Genomic DNA, 18,762 nt, shown 5'->3' on the forward strand with positions numbered 1-18,762 from the left:
TACACGTTAACGGAGCGTGTAAACCGCTCCACTAATACAAAACGAGAACAGATCAATTAAAACCAAGCTTCCTCCAAATACAGACACCTGTACCACAGTGACCTCATTTATTTAGCTCCACTGACCATACAGTGTAGTTACAGACGGTAGGCCTGTTGCTCTGCATATGTTGTCAGTCCTCTTTAACCCTGTTTTTCAATGCTCGGGACACCCTCACCACCACCATAGGGAGCCTATGACTTGTGTATGTGTTCATCAGTGCTGCTGAAATGTTTAAAGCCCTCAGTGTCACTGCTGGACCGAGAATAGTCCACCAGCCAAAAAATACACACCCACACCTATGAACAATTTTACTCACCCACCCAGGCACTTAAAAGTAAGCCTAAAAAACATATCAGACAGAGCAGTGAAAACAGGTGAGAAATAACTGCAGCCACTTTTTTTTGCACAAAAAAACAATACATTTATTCAAGTGTTCTCCAGCACAAGTACATAAGGAGCCTTTTTTTCTTCGTTCTGGGCACATAACAAAAGAGAGAGGGAGGAGAGGTGGAAAATGACTGCTACATCTGCTGTATGAGCTGATCTCGAAAGGAGAGAAGGCTTGAAAAGAGTTATGACACAGAAGAGGTCACACAAAATCAACAGTGTCACTGAGAGATGTAGAGAACCTGTTTACGAGAGCGAGCATATCGGCCACAGCAGCCAAAAAAATAACAACAAAATAAACAAAATACATATAAAATCAAACTGATCTAAAACAAAGAGAAGAAGAAACCAAACAAAAGATGGAGGGCTGGATATATGGCATGGAATGTAGGACTTGAAAGCAACGCTGCCTGGATATTAAGCAAGTACATGTTAACAGCAAAAGTTATTACAATTCTTTTTTTTTTAACTTACTTCCCAATATGAGTACATGATTTTCCCACAGATAAGCACCAACTACAGCAAGGTCTATTCTAAAACAATATAAGAATCTTTTCATCATTATCATTTTTTTCAAGTACAAAGTTAAAATGCCTTTGTTAATATATTTATATGAGAGAGTAAAATAATAGTGCTTTTTCCAATACTACAAGGAACATAAAAACAGTCATTGTCAAGACAAGGTTTATTTCTCTTCCAAATAATATAGTTCTTTTTCTTTTTCTCAATTAGATAAAATGTTTAGCACCTTAGGAAACACCTACAATCCCCTGTTTAGTACTTAGAAAAGAATCAAATGCAAATTAAAAACAGACTCGGTGTATGTAGGGCTGTGCAGTAAAGATGGAAGTGTCCATCTACTGTTAAAATCACTTGGCAAACTCAGTCTTTTTGCTTTCCGTGTTCGACACATGACGCATAAATATGAAACACAAAAGACCAGCAGTCCTCCCGCCCCACTGCTCTATAGCTTATGTCAATTTTCAACGTCAGAATTTTCATCAATTACCCCTCTCTTTGCAATCGGAGAATTTTTTTCTTTTCATTCCGTGATATATATTAGCAAAGAATTATATTTGTACAACTTATAGGTCATTTTAAAACAGTCAAAAACAGCAACAGACATATTCTATGTACAAAATGTACAAAAAATATGGGCATTGATATCGTTTGAATGTAAAGAAGGAGTTCCAGGTGAACGATAAGCAAGATTAAGGTATGTATGCAGTGCAATGCCTTAAATAAAGGAAGGAAATCTAATTTGCTTCCGTCGACCGTCTCGTGAGAAGGCTGCCGACAGCCAAATCTGTACTACAATCATTTAAATGCACACAGATTTTTACTAGAACTCTAAACCACGTCACACGTTTCCAAAAGCCGCAGTAATACAGGCTCTACCTTTTACGATTTACGAGTATGCTTTATTTTTTCAGTACAGGTTTTAGCCTCGCAAACACAGCTTCGGGTTACCTCTGAAAGGGTATACGCTCTTTGAATCGGCCGCATGCTTTGACGTGATCCAAACAACTGCAGAAATCATAGGGAGAGACTAGAGGTCGCTAATGACAACGCACACCATAGAAGCATCCGTCAAATGGCAGATCTAGCAAAGATACTCACTGTTAGGCTCATATACGCACGACACTGGGAGCAGACAGTACTTAACGTGGATTATGACAAAGCACCACTGTAGTAGACGAGGGTGGCGTTTTAATTTAGCCCCGTTTCACCCCCAGCACGACAGGTGAACTACCCCCTATCCTACAAACCCATTCTTTTCACATCTATTGGCACAGCCCTACTGTACAGAAAAAAAGGATTACCTCATATAATGGTAAAGAGAGTTTCACATCATAGAACATAAAAAATAAAAACAAAACAATTCACAAGAGTCAAGAAGAAATATTCAAAAATATCAACTGAAATAAAAAGAATACATATATAAAAGTGCTTGATATCGTTGGTAACACAGCACAAAAATCCGCTATAAAAAGGTAGAAGAACATTGTGAAGCCGCACCTTTTATTTACTATTTTTTTTTTTTATAGTTTTGCACCTGACTGAGGATAGCCTGCGAGGGGCGCAATAGAGGGTGGGGGGGGAGAGGGGTGGGGGGAGGGTTCAGTAGGTCAAGAGCAAACCCGACACTGCCCGCCCTGCGACCCTGCGCACGCTGAGAGTTGTACAGTAATGATTCTGGCCTGTGTGACGCTAGGAAAAAGTAGCTCAGCACAGCCGATGATTTCAAGGTATGGATGACAAAAAAAACATCACGGCCCATGTGGCAGGCCAGCAGAATCTGTGCATGAGTGTGTGTGTGTGTGTGTGTGTGTGTGTGTGTGTGTATGTGTGTGTGTACAGATGCAGGGAACACACCTCAGTGACTGCAAGGCTGAGGACTTGGAATAGAGCACCAGTAAAGTATTGTATAAAAGACTGTAAAAAATACAAAATGAGATGTGGCATACCTGGCTTTGACGAGTCCTCGTTTAAAGTGTAGCATCAATTTTATTTTGTTTTTACTATTTTTTTTTTTTTTTTTTAATTTAACCTGGCTAGCGGTCTAAAGGATGACCCCTTCCGGTTTTGAAGTAGTAGCACCACATGAGTTGCAATGTTTTTCACCACCTTGAAGCACCATATTGTCACCTATTACAGTAGTACCTTTTATTACCTTCAGTTAGTGTATAGAAACTGTAAACAAAGAGGTATTTGTGATGTAGTGTTTTGGATTATTTAAGACAGAGCTCCCCTGACACCGAAGAGAAAGACACCTTTTGTTTGTAAGGTTTTTTTTTTGTTTTGTATTTTTTCCCCCGCCAAGGCTCAGTGACCGGAGAAGAGGAAAACAGCGAGCGACGTAACGGCCCAAAAACCCAGCCTGGTTACTCAAAGTTAAACCGTAACTTCCGTAACTTGTGCCGGTGATAATAAATCATCTACTGTTTCCATCATTAGCGCTCTCTTCGTTTGTCTCTCAGTGCCTGGATCGGAGGCCCCGTCTCAAGTATAGTTTGCACATATAAACCAGTTCAGTTTCTGGATAACACTGCTAAAACAGTCAAATGAATTAAACAAAAGAAAAAAAATAAAATAAAAACAATTAAATAGAATAAAAAAAAAGATTAAAATATATTTCAAAAACAAAAAGAAACACCATGAAATACCTACTTTGTTGTTTATGCTGTAAATAATATACAAGGCTCTTATTTCAAACATCAGTTTGGGTTTCTTTTCTCCTCAATGCGCTGGGCTTCACACGCAGGCGAAGTACTCTTTGAGTGGTGCAAACAAGTGGCGGATGACCGGGACGCTCCACGAGCGGCCCAGCAGCCTCTGTCTGGCCAGCCGGCTCATGTTGGACACGTCTGTGTAGTGGACAGGGAAGCCAAAGACCCTGGAGGGCAGAAAACAGAGAGAGGAGCATGAGTAAATCAGAAACTAGTCATTTTATGCAGTGATTCTTCCTCACGTTATGCCATACAGCCGTTATACTGACTCCTAGTGGTGTGGGTGTGTCAGACATTCTGTACTAAACATGAGCACCCATGCTCAAAGGCAGGAACACACCCTGGAGGGGGCGCCAGTCCTTCACGGGGCGACACACACTCACTCACACCTACGGACACTTTTGAGTCGCCAATCCACCTACCAACCAGCAAACCCACGCAGACACGGGGAGAACACACCACACTCCTCACAGACAGTCACCCTAAAGATTACCCACGCAGACACAGGGAGAACACACCACACTCCTCATAGACAGTCACCCAGAGGAAACCCTCGCAGACACAGGGAGAACACACACCACACTCCTCATAGACAGTCACCCGGAGGAAACCCACGCAGACACAGGGAGAACACACCACACTCCTCACAGACAGTCACCCGGAGGAAACCCACGCAGACACAGGGAGAACACACCACACTCCTCACAGACAGTCACCCGGAGGAAACCCTCGCAGATACAGGGAGAACACACCACACTTCTCACAGACAGTCACCCGGAGGAAACCCACGCAGACACAGGGAGAACACACCACACTCCTCACAGACAGTCACCTTGAGGAAACCCACGCAGACACAGGGAGAACACACCACACTCCTCACAGACAGTCACCCGGAGGAAACCCACGCAGACACAGGGAGAACACACCATACTCCTCACAGACAGTCACCTGGAGCGGGACTCAAACCCATAATCCAGGACCCTGGAGCTGTGACAGAGACACTACCTGCTGCACCACCGTGCTGTACATTCCCAGTGTTTTTTAAATTTAAAACAAAAATATTCTTAACAATCTGTATTCATTCCCTAACTCTTTCAATTTAAAACAGAACAGCTTTGAACAGAATGTATTCCTCGCTCCTGGTGTCCAGCTTTCTGTGAAATTATGTGGACCGTGAAGCTGGATTGATGTAAATTCACATGAATTTCTGGCCGTGTATCGGATATGTATCCGCATCTTAGGCTCAGGTCACATTTCTCTTACGGAGCTGAAGACTCTTAAAAAGGGATCATACGTGCAGCACGTGACACAAACACATTCCTGAAATTCACAGCAGGTATAGTTTGGTGTTGTTAAAACATGTGAAGTGTACATTAATGTGGTGAGGCTCTGTGTGAAGCACTGTCTCATACCTCTCCATCTCAGTGCACCACAGGATGTCCTCTTTGTCATTCATGTAAACAGGGAAGTGCTGGTCTTTGCCCTGCTTTATGGAATTCGACCGAGTGGTGATGGTCCTCACTTTGTCAAACTGGAAAACAAATGCGTGTTCACTGCAGCCTTGATAATATTCTGTAGCTATTTCACAACCACACTGAAATTAATCATTATTAGTGTATGTTAGGGCTGGACGATACAGCAAAAAATTTATATCACAATATATTTCTTAATTTTGGGGGATACGATATATTTCCCGTATCAATTTAAACAATAAAAATATCCACAGAAAAACTGCCAAGAACAAGTAAGAAACATGACATCACCCTCAAACATAAACCTAGTGGCTTGTAAATATTAATATTTTTAAACTAAATTTTAAATTAAATGCTGAACTGATGACCTGTAATGACCGTCATATGACAGATTTGTGACAGAGTTGTAAATAATGTATATTGATTTACTAAAATGTGTCATTGTTATTGAAACGTTTTATATCGCTATTAATTTACAGTCCAGCCCTAGTGCATCTGTGAGTTCTACCTTCGCGGTCCTGCCATGTTCCAGACAGTTTTGAAGATCCAGTCTGTCAGTGTTCATGGCGGTCAGAGGTCTACAAAAAAGAGAAAACACAACAGAGCCATAAATGAAGAGAAACGGCGCAAGAGAGAGACACACACAGCGAGATAGATGCACTCTGGTCTAGTGAAGGGAATTAATGGAATATGGTAAGGTACCATGCGGGACGAACGGAGGGAAAGGTTTGAGTTGCCTCCCTCATCGTTCTCAAACCAACCTGTTCATGCCAGGAAGGTTACCCCAGAAGTAGCGGGCTCGATGTGCAGCTGACACTTCCTTGGCGTCTATCATCACAGGGTTGCACTGTTAGGAAGAATGAAGCGCATGTCAACTGTTAATGAGCCTCAGAAATATCATTAAACTGGAACCATGTCTGCCTTTTCATATATTGGTATAAAAATCACAAAAAACACTGGACACAATGTAGAAATACACATGTACACCACACGAGGGCGACAGTGGCACAGCCATACACACCAGTGCAAGTGAAAGTAGGCCGTGGAAGAACATGGAGTACATGGTACACTTGTTTTAATTTATATAAGTAAAAAAATTACGGTTTATTTATATTTGGAGATCGGTGAAAAGGTCTGTCCTGTAATCTAATACACACTCTTACACTGACGTAAGAATTACAACCGTCAGCAAGAAACAAAATCATAATCGGCCAGTCATACGCTATAACACTATAATAACGGACAGTAAAATTGCAATCCTTCCATCTCTAAGACCACAGCCCTTGTTCATAAAGCTCCTTCATGTATAAGAAGTCCTTGGTATGGATATGATCTACTATAATCTACAGAAGCATTTCTATTCTCCCTTCATAAACATGACATAACTTTCATTGATCTGGAGCCAGGACTCCCTGGTAGGTTCATTAGTCTACCACTTGGTGGCAGCAAAAACCATTAGTCTGTAGGTCACTGTGACCATGCGCCTCATACAAACAAAACCAAGCATGTAGTTTGTGACAGAACGTGAGAACAACCCACAGAAATCACCCACCTCTGCTGCTGCACATATGAGGAGCAAGGAAACACACCTCTAAAAAGCGAGAGATGTCCCTCTTGTCACTGACGCCCATGGCCACCACGTTCTCAAAGAGCCAGAAGAATGGCCTCTCGTCTCCTTCCTTAGGACGAGCTTCATGTAGAAGCCGATAAAACTCAAAGAACAGCCGACCTGTGCCCTCTGAGTGAAAAAGTGAGGAGGAGATATTCAGACAAACCATAAAATAATGCAGTGTTATTACATTTAAATCTCAAACAGCCACAGCAAGCCCTTGGTTTGGGTTAGGATTTAAACGGCCAAAGATGGATGGTCACAGGAATGTTGTGGCTGCAGGTAGAAAGAGAGTGGGGTGGTCCCTATGTGAAGCAGTAAATGAGTGGGATATTTTACATCTTATCCTGTGTATAATCACAGTTCAAGGTGCTGATAACATATAAAATGCAACATTTAAAATATAACCATAAATCATAAAAAATAATAATATCAACATGCCAAACCAGCACCAAGTCTTTAGAAATGAATAATTAATAAGAGAAAATAACACTGCATGCGGTTCTGCATGCAACCACATTTTACCAAAGAGACCTTTCCGTGCTGGGTTGACTATGGACAGATCGTTACAAGGGCTTCCACCAATGACAAGATCAAAAGGCCCCCACTCTATTATCTGTGCAGAAAAGAGAGAGGGAGGGAGAGTGAGATAAAATAAATTATACAATTATTTCATTCATACATTTTCCACACACACACACACACACACACCCCTGTTGACAGTGCCTCAAATTCACCCAGACACTCACACCTGTAGCATTATGCAAATGAGAAGCAGGTTTCGCCAGGTGGCAGCCAATCATAGGTCAACACCTCTGCTACAACTCTTAAATTGACTATAAAGAATTGTGTAATAAATAAATAAAAAAGAATACTTACAGAGCTGTTCATTCAGTTCAGACATTAATATTAAACTTTACTCACGTGTTTGTGTGTGACGTTCCTTACGTCGCCAACATACATGATGCGTCCCTGGTGTCGCACAATACCCACAGTGATGGAATCCTCACACACCTCTGAGGCCACGTAGCGCTCCACCTGAATGCCCAGCTCCTTCAGCACCAGCAGTCCTGTACACACACACACACACACACACACACACACAATCCCAAACTCTTATTCTCCAACGTAATTATGGAGTTCCCAAACAAGTCATTTCTTCCCACTACCTTTTCCACTCGTCCATTGTTTACCACTGTTTACCAGAACTAAGAACGCATGTGGTTCGTTTGATGGTCATTTTGAAAACAATATAAAATGGCCATATTGTAGACTCAGGACTGCTAACACTGAAATCACCATCTGTAAATTGTCTAAAGAAGTTACTTACAGCTTACACCTCAGCCACTGAAATCCCATACATTCCACTTTAGGTGATGTTCAATTGTACGTACACGTCCTGTACATGAACTTTCAGGACAAGTCATATACAGTATGCCATCAATCTACTACAACCCCATTGTGTCTTAGAGACATACACTGTCTCTTAAACCTGAACACGATCCTTTGGAGGACTGTAATAAAACCTGAACCTCAACTGTCCTGTCAGTGAGCAACATCTTTATCCCTTTCACACTGTGCTCAAAAAGCCAGAACGCCCGTAACGTGATCCGTGCTGTAGAGCCATTTTCTGCTGAGAGCATGAAAACGAGAGGGTGGGGATTCTTCTGACCTGTGGCAATGCCGTCAAAGAGCGACAGGACACGAATGGGCTTTCTCTTCTCTGCTAAAACTGGAGGGTAAAGCTTTGGGGGTTCCTGAGGAAAACACAGACAGAGAGAGAGACAGAGAGATCTGTAAATAAAAGGCACCTGTCTGAGCATATACACTGAATGAAATTAGAGCCATGCCATTCAGACACAAGGCTCCATTGTCAGTGCAATGAAGAAGCGGTCAGTTGGTTTCTTTGCCATACATTTGTGACATTGTAAAATGCATCAGATGTCATTAAAGGGTCCTTTGTAGGTAGATAGCACAGGTGGATCATAAAATGTTAACCATTAAACACTAAAGGGGCCACCCCTAACCTCAGGGGTGGTAGCCGCCACATGTTAATCCTGTTTGTAGAGGTTCTTGTTTGCTGAGAAGGTACATTGTTTAGGCTTGCCCACTAATGCACTGCCTGCTATTCCACATTTAGTTTCGTCCCAACACACCCCTACACTTTCAAATGGCCCAAATACTGGGAAGTTACCCTATTACATAACCCCTGTTCTCAGGGACCCCCTTTGTGATAAATTGGTAGGTGATTTATGAAATGCCACATTTTCCACCGATGACATCACCGAGCCGTGCTGCCACGGCCCTTGGCAATCACCACTAAAGATTCTTCGTGAGCAAACTCGTGATCTGGCCGTGCGCCACTTACAAAGTCTTGGTCGTGGTTGTTGGCGAAGAAGTGCTGCAGGCGGCTGGGCCAGTCGGGCCGGCGCTCCAGCAGCCCAAACTGGGGCTTCTGGCCGCACATGTAGCAGTTCCACGGGTCCTCTTTTATAGCCGCCTGCGCTGCACCCGGCCCCACCAGCAGGTCCACACACTCCACACAGAAACACCTGTACACAGCACGCAGAGGTGAGCTCTTTCTTTCTGACAAAGCTGCATAGGCTACATCACAGTTTAGAGGATATGTCTAAATAGCAGCTTTACAGGAGAAGGAAGAAACTCTTAACTTTTCAGTGGAGGTCAATGTAAAATATCTTATTCCAAGGAAATTTCAGAGAATTTTTATTGGTTCATTCATCATGAATTTTGCTGTTTTCAAATGATGTAGTAAATAATCCACAATTTCATTGGAAAGTGTAGGACGTGACATTAATAGAATAATATTACAGTTGTCTATTATTTAAGAAGACACTGTAGAAAACTGATTTCACATTTCACACGCAAAGAAAAAGACATTTATTACGAATTAACTGTACTAAACAGAGCAGTGCAAAATGCCCTGTCAGGTAAAGCAATTTCTTTTTGTGGATTTTGTTATGTATTTCTTTCTGATAAAACAGCTCAAACACTTTTTGAATCTGTAGAGTCTGCCCTGTCCACTCCATCTCATCACTAAGGCCCTACACTTCTCAAATCCAGAGTTATGAGGCTATGGTTAGGGGTTGAGCCACACAAGATACACAACTGCCATCTCATATCTGACCGTGTTTGACCAGTGGAGTCTTGTTTCCATCTCAGATCTGTGTAAAACAGATCAGTGGTCACTCTAATAATTTGTAAAAACGTATTAGTTTATTTAGCTTGTTAGCTTCAGGGCGAGTGATCTCTGTCCACAGCGCCCTGGGTCAAACAGGGCCCAGAGAGAGCAGAGGGTGTTCTGAACTGTGTGATACGAAACAGATAGAGATCACACCCCATCAGACCCCAGAGTATTCATTTTTAAAAACATTTGTACATAGACATACCCACAAAAATCACACTACATCAGCCTAGGTGATATTTCTTAGCTTAGCATGGAAGATAATGATGTTAGCATGCATATGCTAACTGGTGTGCCTAAGCTAACGCTTAGCCTTGTAGCATCAAGCCACAACTAAATACGGAAAGCAAACAGGTCTGGACCTAAAGTGGCAAATCACGTTATCTTTACACATTATCATAAACTGAACAGAGAATGAAGTTGCACCTGCAGCAGTTGTTGTTTCCACACATGAGGACTTCCCTCCCTCCACAGCAGATAGTGCAATACGACTGGTAGCCATCGTCGTCGTACTGGTACGCGCACTCGAGGAAGCAGTTCTGTAAAACAAAGCCACTCCGTTGTTGTTAAAGAGTTTGAGGAATGCTGAGATGATACATGTGTGCTGTGTTTTATTACATGATCATAAAAAGGTGCTGATGTGACATAATCGTGTTGTAAAAGACGAATTGGGGGGGAATGTGCCCTTTATAAAATGCTCAGTTGACTTTTCTTTTTATATTGACTGACCTCCAAGACACAAGGGGGCAACCTTCTTCATTCTTTGATGTCAGAATTAAACTAGATGCTGCTTTAAGAACTGGGAACAAATAGCAGACACTAAAGCGGCCCGAGTTAGCCGAGATCAGTTGAGTTGAGTTGGAGCCGCATGTCACTGAATGTCATCAGACATATTACAGTTCGGGTGTGTTATAATAAATGTGTGTGCACAGTAAAAAAGTTTAGGTAAAAAATGCCATTATTCAACTTAAATTAGAAAAACAATCAGGCATGTGATGAAAGACATCTTACATTTTTAAAATGTATGATATTTTATATATAAGTATGTTTTATTCGTTCATTCATTCATTGTCTGTAAGCGCTTATCAATTCAGGGCGGCGGTGGGTCCAGAGCCTACCCGGAATCACTGGCCACAAAAGAGGAAAGACACTCTGGAGGGGGCCGCCAGTCCTTCACAGGGCGACACACTCTCACACATTCACTCACACCCTTTTTTTGTTTTTTTTTACAAACGTATGTTTTTGGAGTGTGGGAGGAAACCGGAGCACCCGGAGGAAACCCACGCAGACACAGGGAGAACACACCACACTCCTCACAGACAGTCACCCGAAGGAAACCCACGCAGACACAGGGAGAACACACCACACTCCTCACAGACAGTCACCCAGAGGAAACCCACGCAGACACAGAGAGAACACACCACACTCCTCACAGACAATCAGCCGAAGGAAACCCACGCGGACACAGGGAGAACACAGCACAATCTTCACAGACAGTCACCAGGAGAAAACCCACGCAGACACAGTTAGAACACACCACACTCTTCACAGACAGTCACCTGGAGCGGGACTTGAACCCACAACCTGCTGACACTACCTGCTGTGTTTTGATACGTATGGCTCTCCCCCACCACCCCCCGCAAAATGAATGAAACATGAAACATATGGAAATATATGGGAAACAACGTACACAAAAACAAACACTGAAAACACAGACTTTGATTCTACGCAGGTTTCCCAAATAGGTTTCCCGTCTATCTACCTTACAGCTTTGGCACATTCCTCCAATAAAGAGCGGGTGCTCGAGGGAAACATTCAGCGTCCCGCAAGAGATGCAGATGTCTGTTGGGAAAAAAAAGGCAAAAAAACAAGGTCAGAGAGATTCAGGTGGAAGTCAGGGAAAACTTCTTCCACATCATTGAAAATGGTGTGCAATACCTTCAATGTTCCTGCACTTCTGTCGCACTTCGTATACAAGCCTCTCTGAAAAAAACAGACCACAGAGAAGGTGATGAGGGCTGTCTGACTCATCCTAGAATCCCCTATATGATGTTTTGCCTGTAGTGTTTACCCTACAGAGCTTACGAGCCAAAGCCGGTAATCCTGATTCGAGGAGAGTGTTAGTGTTTACGTAGGGGCGTGTATGTGTGTGAACTCAGTGAACTCCTCGTCCCCTAGTGGCTCAGTGAGAGTGGTGGCACACCTCGAGTTCTCTCGTCGATGATGTCTTTGACCTTGGGCTTTTCTGCGCTCGTGCTTTTGCGGGGCTTCTTCGCCGGCGGGGGCATGTAGGCTGCAGCTTCAGGCTCCACCCACATCTCAGGGTACACTTCCTTATACGGGTTGCGCTCCTCTAAGAAAGGGCAAAATCAGACAACAGGCTGGAGGATCAAACGCTGTAGTACAGATTAGTGTGTGAATCAGCATGTCAGTGAGTAACGGCTGTAAACCAGGGGGCACCGGCTTTCAGAAAGCCAGAGAGCACACACAGACACACGCACATAAGCATTTAGAATGAACCTGTTCTTAGGCACCTTCTTTAAAAAACCATGCTGACATCCAGTAAAATCCACAAATGAATCAGTAGTGTTTCTAAAACCATCACATACACAAACACATATAAGGTTACCAAATACACATAGTCAAGAACGGTGACTTCGCTTCTACTGGTATGTGTCTGCACTTGCACAAGCATGCTTTTTTTCACCACAGTTTCCCCAATCCAGTGAGAGGATGGTTGTAGCCCTTACCTTCAGGTGGCTCTAGGCCCTTGGGGCCTGTGGGCTGAAATCCTGTCATAGCCCATTCAATCATCTGCTTGTTTTGCATGTCCACAGACTTGGAGGTGTCAGTGTCGTCACTCTCAGGGCATGTGAGGAACCCTTTTCCCGCTCTAGTGCTGGCTACCTGTGGAACCAAAAATAAACCCACATGGCTGAGTCTCAATTCGAACAGACAACAGATAACTATCAACACTATGACGTACGCCTGTTTGGAGAGTAAAGCCGTACCTGTAGCACCTCGTAGATGGCTTTCTTGTACATTGGTTGTTTGTTGTATGTTGGCTGGTGAAAGGCATTGTGAAAGGAACTCAAAGGCAATAGTTTTTCAACACAGACCTGAAGAGAAAGTTATATCATTGAATCAGTCACATGGGAATAGTCTAATATACACATATTAGTTAAAGACCTAGTTTTCTAAAGAATTAATGCAAAACACCTACCACAGAGAACTTGCTGTCACCAAACCACATCACCCATCTTGTTCCCTCAGCAGCTCGGCTTCGTCCGGTCATCCACCAGGACACGATGCGTCCGGGCCACCAAGAGAATCCCCGCAATTTCCCCCAAACCAGCTCACCGATTCCAAAGCCTCGACCATCCTGTGAAGCGCACACAGAGGCATGTGCACATTAATGTGGAGATTCTGAGCCCACCAACTTACAAAATATAAAACAAGACCAACCAGAACATTTTCTGTGTGTTGCCTTTTCTGCTAAACCTCTGACATCAAGTGCAGAGACTTTAGAACTGCGCCGCCCCCTCGTCTGAATCTGTCCAATCACAGTGTTGGACCCGTGTTTATGTGAGAGCACAAAGATGAGGTTAAACGACGCAAAACAGACACAACGAGCGCAGAGAAACAAGAGCACTGAGTAAAAACGGAAAACACGAGAAGAGAGAAGAACCAGAGCTTCTGCTCCTCGCTCCTCACTGCTGTGAGCTCGGGGTCGGGGTGAACAGTGAGCGGCTCATTATCATTTAAAGGAACAGGCTCCGAAAGTGGCCGTTCTGAACAGGTCTGTTTAGACTGAGGGGGAGTGCTGCTGCTGCTGCTGGGTTTGATCCTTGTGGTGTATTGACCAAAGAAGTTACAGTCACTGAAGGAGGGAGAGAATACATCCCCTTTAAGACCTTTTAAAAGGCTGGTCCTTCACACAGTTGTTAATGATTTCTATTATCTCTCCAAGCTGATGTTATCGCTCCACTACTTCATCTAAAAACGGTTTCAGAACGACTGATTTCAAATTGATGTCATTGTTGCTATTGTTTTTGTCTTCGCCCAGTGTCAGCAAACATTCTGTTTATTCTGATACCTGCCATTCGACAGACATTTCATGAAAATCTATAAATACAGAGTATAATAAAAGAAAATTAAGTATAACTTTATCAGGCAGGTACATCTGGAACTCTGTCATTAATGCATGTTTTGAAACAAAGCTTGGGTGTGTGAGGCTCCTGTCTCTCACTACCTCATATTCAGCCTCTGTGTCAGAGCACTTGGGCGATGTCTTGTCTCCGTCCCCTATAGGCCCTGGCTCTGGAGTAGTGGCCACTGTTGGGGAGGCAGGGTCTGTAGGCTGCTGCTGTTGCTGCTGGGACAGAGGCTGTGGTTGTGGTAGGGCTTTGGGAAGTGCCTGAGGCTGGGTTAGTTGCTGTTGCTGTGTTTGTGGTGGCAGCGGTGGTGTTGGTGGTGGTGGTGGTGGTGGTGCAGGGGTCAACAGGCTGCAGATGGTGCCGCTGGCTTTTTGAGGCTCAACCTCCGCATCTCCATCTCCATGCTCCTCCACAGAGTTCATCCCGGAAACCTTGGCCTTCTTCTCCGCCTGCAGGACATGGGGACAGGAAGAGTGGCAAGAGAGAGAGAGAGAGAGAGAGAGATGGTGAAACACAGAGTGAAAAAGGAGCAGACTCCAAACGTCCTGAGAACGGCGAAGCTCCAGGGCTTCAGCAACAATAATTATTGGCTATGTTTACAGTACGGTAATCCCACGTGCCAAAGCAAATATTTCCATTCCCCGTGAATAAAGAGCCAGCGATTCCCATTCGAGGATTGAGGAGGGTTAACCTCCAGAAACAATCCCTCCCTGATCCTCTGAAGCAAGAGGTGCTCGTGGCAACTTTGAAGCTGTGAGTTCTTCCGCTGTGGCTGAGGTGCGCGGAGAACAGCTCGCTGCAGAGTTCACTGAGTTTGCCGAACCTGACTCTAAGCCATTAGGTCAACAACAGAGGACACGGGCCAAGCCGTGACTTAAGCTGCTCACAGAAAATCCCCAACAGCTGCACACATTCTGCAACCTCTCTCTCTCTCTCTCTCTCCCTCCCTCCCTCTCTCTCTCTCTCTCTCTCTCTCTCTCTCTAGCTTGCTCACTCACACACTCACACGTGAATGTCTTTCACAGCTGTACTCCCTCTGCTGTAGGCGTCCAACTCTGTCTCAGATTTCACTCCACACACGTGAACCTGACTGAGACGAGTTTGCAGAACTGCCATTGTCCCCTTAAAAACGTACGCTTCGCTCTCAATCTCTCTACATACATATATATACACACACACACACATATACTCACACCCACAATGGGAGAGGAACCCAGGAGAATTGTGTGTGTGTGTGTGTGAGAGAGAGAGAGAGAGAGAAGGGGGGTGATGATGTGGAATAGAAACATGTGGCCTCCAATCATTGAGCTCCACTGTAGTTTATAAATATCTTTAGCCTCACTGGCTGCTTCAAGGCACTAAGCCATATGTTCTATAAAGTGTGCTTTAGCAGCCCCTCGACTGAGTTCGAGATACTGAGTTTATGCGAGGGTCTTTGTCTTTGTGCACGAATGTGTGTGTGTGTGCGCGCGCGTGTGTTTGCATTGTATCCCTCACCCTGTTATAGTCTAAAGTTTCTAAAGGAGCCGAGCAGATAAGCATGAATGCATTGGAAAACAATCTGCTTTCTTAGCCTTTATCTCAGCTAAATGTTTGCCCGGGCTTCCTTTCCCTGACAAAGCCTCGTGGGCATCCATCTTGACTGCTCCCGGTTCACACAGTTTCCATGAAACTGTGCCTATAAGAAGTGTATAAGAGAGAGAGCGGGCTGCACGGGATTAGAGATCAAAAAGAGAGCAGGTCAATCTGTCATAATCTGAAGGACAATATTATTTCATGTTAGAAGGATTACGATTAAAGCTTGTCCACATATTTCAATTAATAGGATATCCCCCACACCCCCTTTTTAGGCGCCAAAAACAAAAAACAATGGATACTAGTTCGAAAGCACTCCCTCTTTTTTGAAGCGAAGTGTAGAGAGGAATCTCATCTTGCCCACTTTCTCCAGAGGGGGAGAGGAAGGGGTTATTTATCTAGAAAATCAATAGAAAACTGACTCTCCTAAAAACGCCGGGAGAGGGGTGGAGGGGAGGGAAGAAGGGCGACTATAAGAAGCTGAGGTTTGTTTCTGGACTTTTTCCCAGTTGTAAATGCCCCCTTTTCGGGGGCCTCACTGCAGAAAGAGCCCGACTCTCCAAATCACAGGAGAGGAGGAGGAGGAGGGGGCTATGAGCAGCGGCCAGGCTTCTGGAAGTACAGTACAGTACAGTCTTTATCAGTTACACATGCACACACACCACTGACAGCCTCAACAAAACTAACACATATGTGTCACAGGTCGAGTGGAAGACTCGCGCAGGAGGAAAACACACTGTTCTGTTCATTCCAACGTTGCGCTGTCAGAATCAGCTCTAACTTTAGCTGTGCATCCTAACAACTCACTGACACATATTGATAAGCCAAGGGTTTACACATTTCTATTAACACTCCGGGGTCTGAGGGTGTTCTGTGGATGTTGCCGAGCTCGTAAAGCACTTGTGTAACTGCACCTGATCTCAATCTGTTTAATATCACGCTGTTCAGGACAGTCTCAGCTCTCTCTGGAGCGAGCCCTGTTTCACCCAGAGAGCTGTGGACAACAAACAATGAAATTTATGTGTGTTAGGGGGGGGGGGGGTCTAATTTCTTAGAGTCTTTGTACTTAATAAAGAAGAACTTAGGTTTGCTGGTAAACATGAGCGAGCATAATAAGAGTAACATAATTCAGTCCGCAGCAAACAATGTGATGAGTGATGTAATTACATAACAGCCTTTAAATAGGAAAGACCAGACTTCCCAAGCTTCTCAGAGGGAAAATACAGGGGGGTGACACTGAACACTGAAACAAGAACAAAGTGAGACCTCTATTCCACACACAATCTGAACAGAACAGAAAGAAGACACTTGTTGAAACCATAACTACAGAGGTCAGTGGGGTCTTGAGGCCCTCTGTGCCCATCGGCAGCAGCAGTGATGAACAGCATGAGAAGGTAAGAGCAGCAACAAGTTCATAAATAGCAGAGAGCATCCCTCAGGCAACGCCACACACACACACACACACACACACACTGAATGCTGGTTCTGACCGAAAACCATCACTTTAATGTCGCTGTGCCCTGTATCTGTACGTCCGGTATGTATACAGAGTACAAGGGGAGGGAGTTAAACATTTTTCCATTTATGCACTTAAGTACACTGCTTCTGTTCGGTTCAAAAGCCATATCTGAGACACAGCATCAAGAACCACTTTCTTTCTTTCCTCAGCTGCTCTCTCTGCAGCTGTAGATTCAGAAACGAAAGGGAGAATGACGTATCTGAACACCCCAGCGAGTAATGGGCAAGGAGCCTATCTTTTAGGCTGTGTCCAGAACATGGCCACCATCTTGAAAGCCGCAATGGGGTTTTGGGGGGGCCCAATGGGAAGGTGGTGATGTAGCATATCAAAGAAGACCAGAGTTGTCTCAGAAATCAATTGCTGCGTCAGATTTGCAATATATCTTCAAAACATTCAAAAGCTATCAATCTATAAATTTCAATTTTCAGCAGTACTACAGTAAACAGTGTTCTCATCCATTCTGACTGAAGATGGAGCTGAGCATTTAGGGCCTGGTTGAGCCTGTAACAAGCCTGTATTGAACAACAAAAGTTTTGAATTTTCTGTGTTGGTAACTTTTGTACCACACAAGATATTGCGAATCTGATGGCGACAATCAATTTCTGAGACAATTCTGGTCTTCTTTGATATGCTACATGACCACCTTCCCATTGGAAAATCATGACCTTGATCCAATATGGCGGCTTTCAAGATGGCGGCTATGTTCTGGACACAGCCTAAAAGAGAGGCCCCTCACCCATTACTTTCTGGGGTGTTCACATATGTCATTCTCCCTTTGATCTCTGGAATAAAGTGGTGTCCTGAGACTTTTGACCCTGTATAAATGTCTGCCTCAGACAACCACCCTCAATTAAAATATATAAAAAGGAAATATTAGGTGTACAAATAAGATTTGAAGCCTTTTATTTTTTTGTGTAGTGTATAATTCATTCATTCATTATCTGTAACCACTTATCCAGTTCAGGGTCGTGGTGGGTCCAGAGCCTACCTGGAATCATTGGGCGCAAGGCAGGAACACACCCTGGAGGGGGCGCCAGTCCTTCACAGGGCGACACACACACTCACACATTCACTCACACCTACGGACACTTTTGAGTCGCCAATCCACCTACCAACGTGTGTTTTTGGACTGTGGGAGGAAACCGGAGCACCCGGAGGAAACCAACACAGGGAGAACACACCAACTCCTCAATCGATTCCCGAGCGGGAATCGAACCCACAACTTCCAGGTCCCTGGAGCTGTGTAACTGCGACACTACCTGCTGCGCCACCGTGCCGCCCTAGTGTATAATTTTAATTCCAAATTCATACATTCTCCCTTTATTTGTCATTTTATGGTGACTGTTGTTTAGTATTAAAAATGGCAATTGTCATTTTATTAAACGAAAAATAACCTAAAAAAAATGATGTTGTGTGAAAACCGCGAGTGAAGAATATATTGGGCGCTGCATTCGTTATGAGCTCCATCAGAAAAAAGAGCTGCAGACGTATGTGATGAATCTGTTCTGTCTTTGGAGATAATACTGTATCCAGAAGTATGTGTGAGCTTTGGTTTAGACGATTTAAAGA

General features: G+C 43.9%; 1 protein-coding gene across 7 annotated transcripts in view; it reads right to left on the reverse strand.

The window, feature by feature from the left end:
• Positions 1 to 451: 451 nt before the first annotated feature.
• dnmt3ab (DNA (cytosine-5-)-methyltransferase 3 alpha b) overlaps positions 452 to 18,762 on the reverse strand; it is a 51,732-nt gene continuing 33,421 nt past the window's right edge. For 5 of the 7 annotated variants that reach the window (XM_066674370.1, XM_066674353.1, XM_066674388.1 and 2 more), the window contains 17 exons: positions 14,195 to 14,548; positions 13,166 to 13,324; positions 12,954 to 13,061; positions 12,693 to 12,849; positions 12,146 to 12,295; positions 11,881 to 11,925; positions 11,705 to 11,784; positions 10,369 to 10,481; positions 9,109 to 9,292; positions 8,413 to 8,497; positions 7,665 to 7,810; positions 7,266 to 7,356; positions 6,721 to 6,869; positions 5,893 to 5,978; positions 5,640 to 5,709; positions 5,072 to 5,190; positions 452 to 3,826 (listed from right to left, as the gene is read on the reverse strand). In XM_066674370.1, coding sequence (XP_066530467.1) covers positions 3,685 to 3,826; positions 5,072 to 5,190; positions 5,640 to 5,709; positions 5,893 to 5,978; positions 6,721 to 6,869; positions 7,266 to 7,356; positions 7,665 to 7,810; positions 8,413 to 8,497; positions 9,109 to 9,292; positions 10,369 to 10,481; positions 11,705 to 11,784; positions 11,881 to 11,925; positions 12,146 to 12,295; positions 12,693 to 12,849; positions 12,954 to 13,061; positions 13,166 to 13,324; positions 14,195 to 14,548 — 2,238 coding nt within the window. In that variant the 3' untranslated portion in view covers positions 452 to 3,684. Of the gene's footprint in view, positions 3,827 to 5,071; positions 5,191 to 5,634; positions 5,710 to 5,833; positions 5,979 to 6,720; positions 6,870 to 7,265; positions 7,357 to 7,664; positions 7,811 to 8,412; positions 8,498 to 9,108; positions 9,293 to 10,368; positions 10,482 to 11,704; positions 11,785 to 11,880; positions 11,926 to 12,145; positions 12,296 to 12,692; positions 12,850 to 12,953; positions 13,062 to 13,165; positions 13,325 to 14,194; positions 14,549 to 18,762 lie in introns of those variants that run through there. The other 2 variants (XM_066674360.1, XM_066674380.1) reach the window with 2 other exon arrangements.

The sequence above is a fragment of the Hoplias malabaricus genome, chromosome 1 (assembly GCF_029633855.1).
Source record: "Hoplias malabaricus isolate fHopMal1 chromosome 1, fHopMal1.hap1, whole genome shotgun sequence".
Lineage (NCBI taxonomy): Eukaryota > Metazoa > Chordata > Actinopteri > Characiformes > Erythrinidae > Hoplias > Hoplias malabaricus.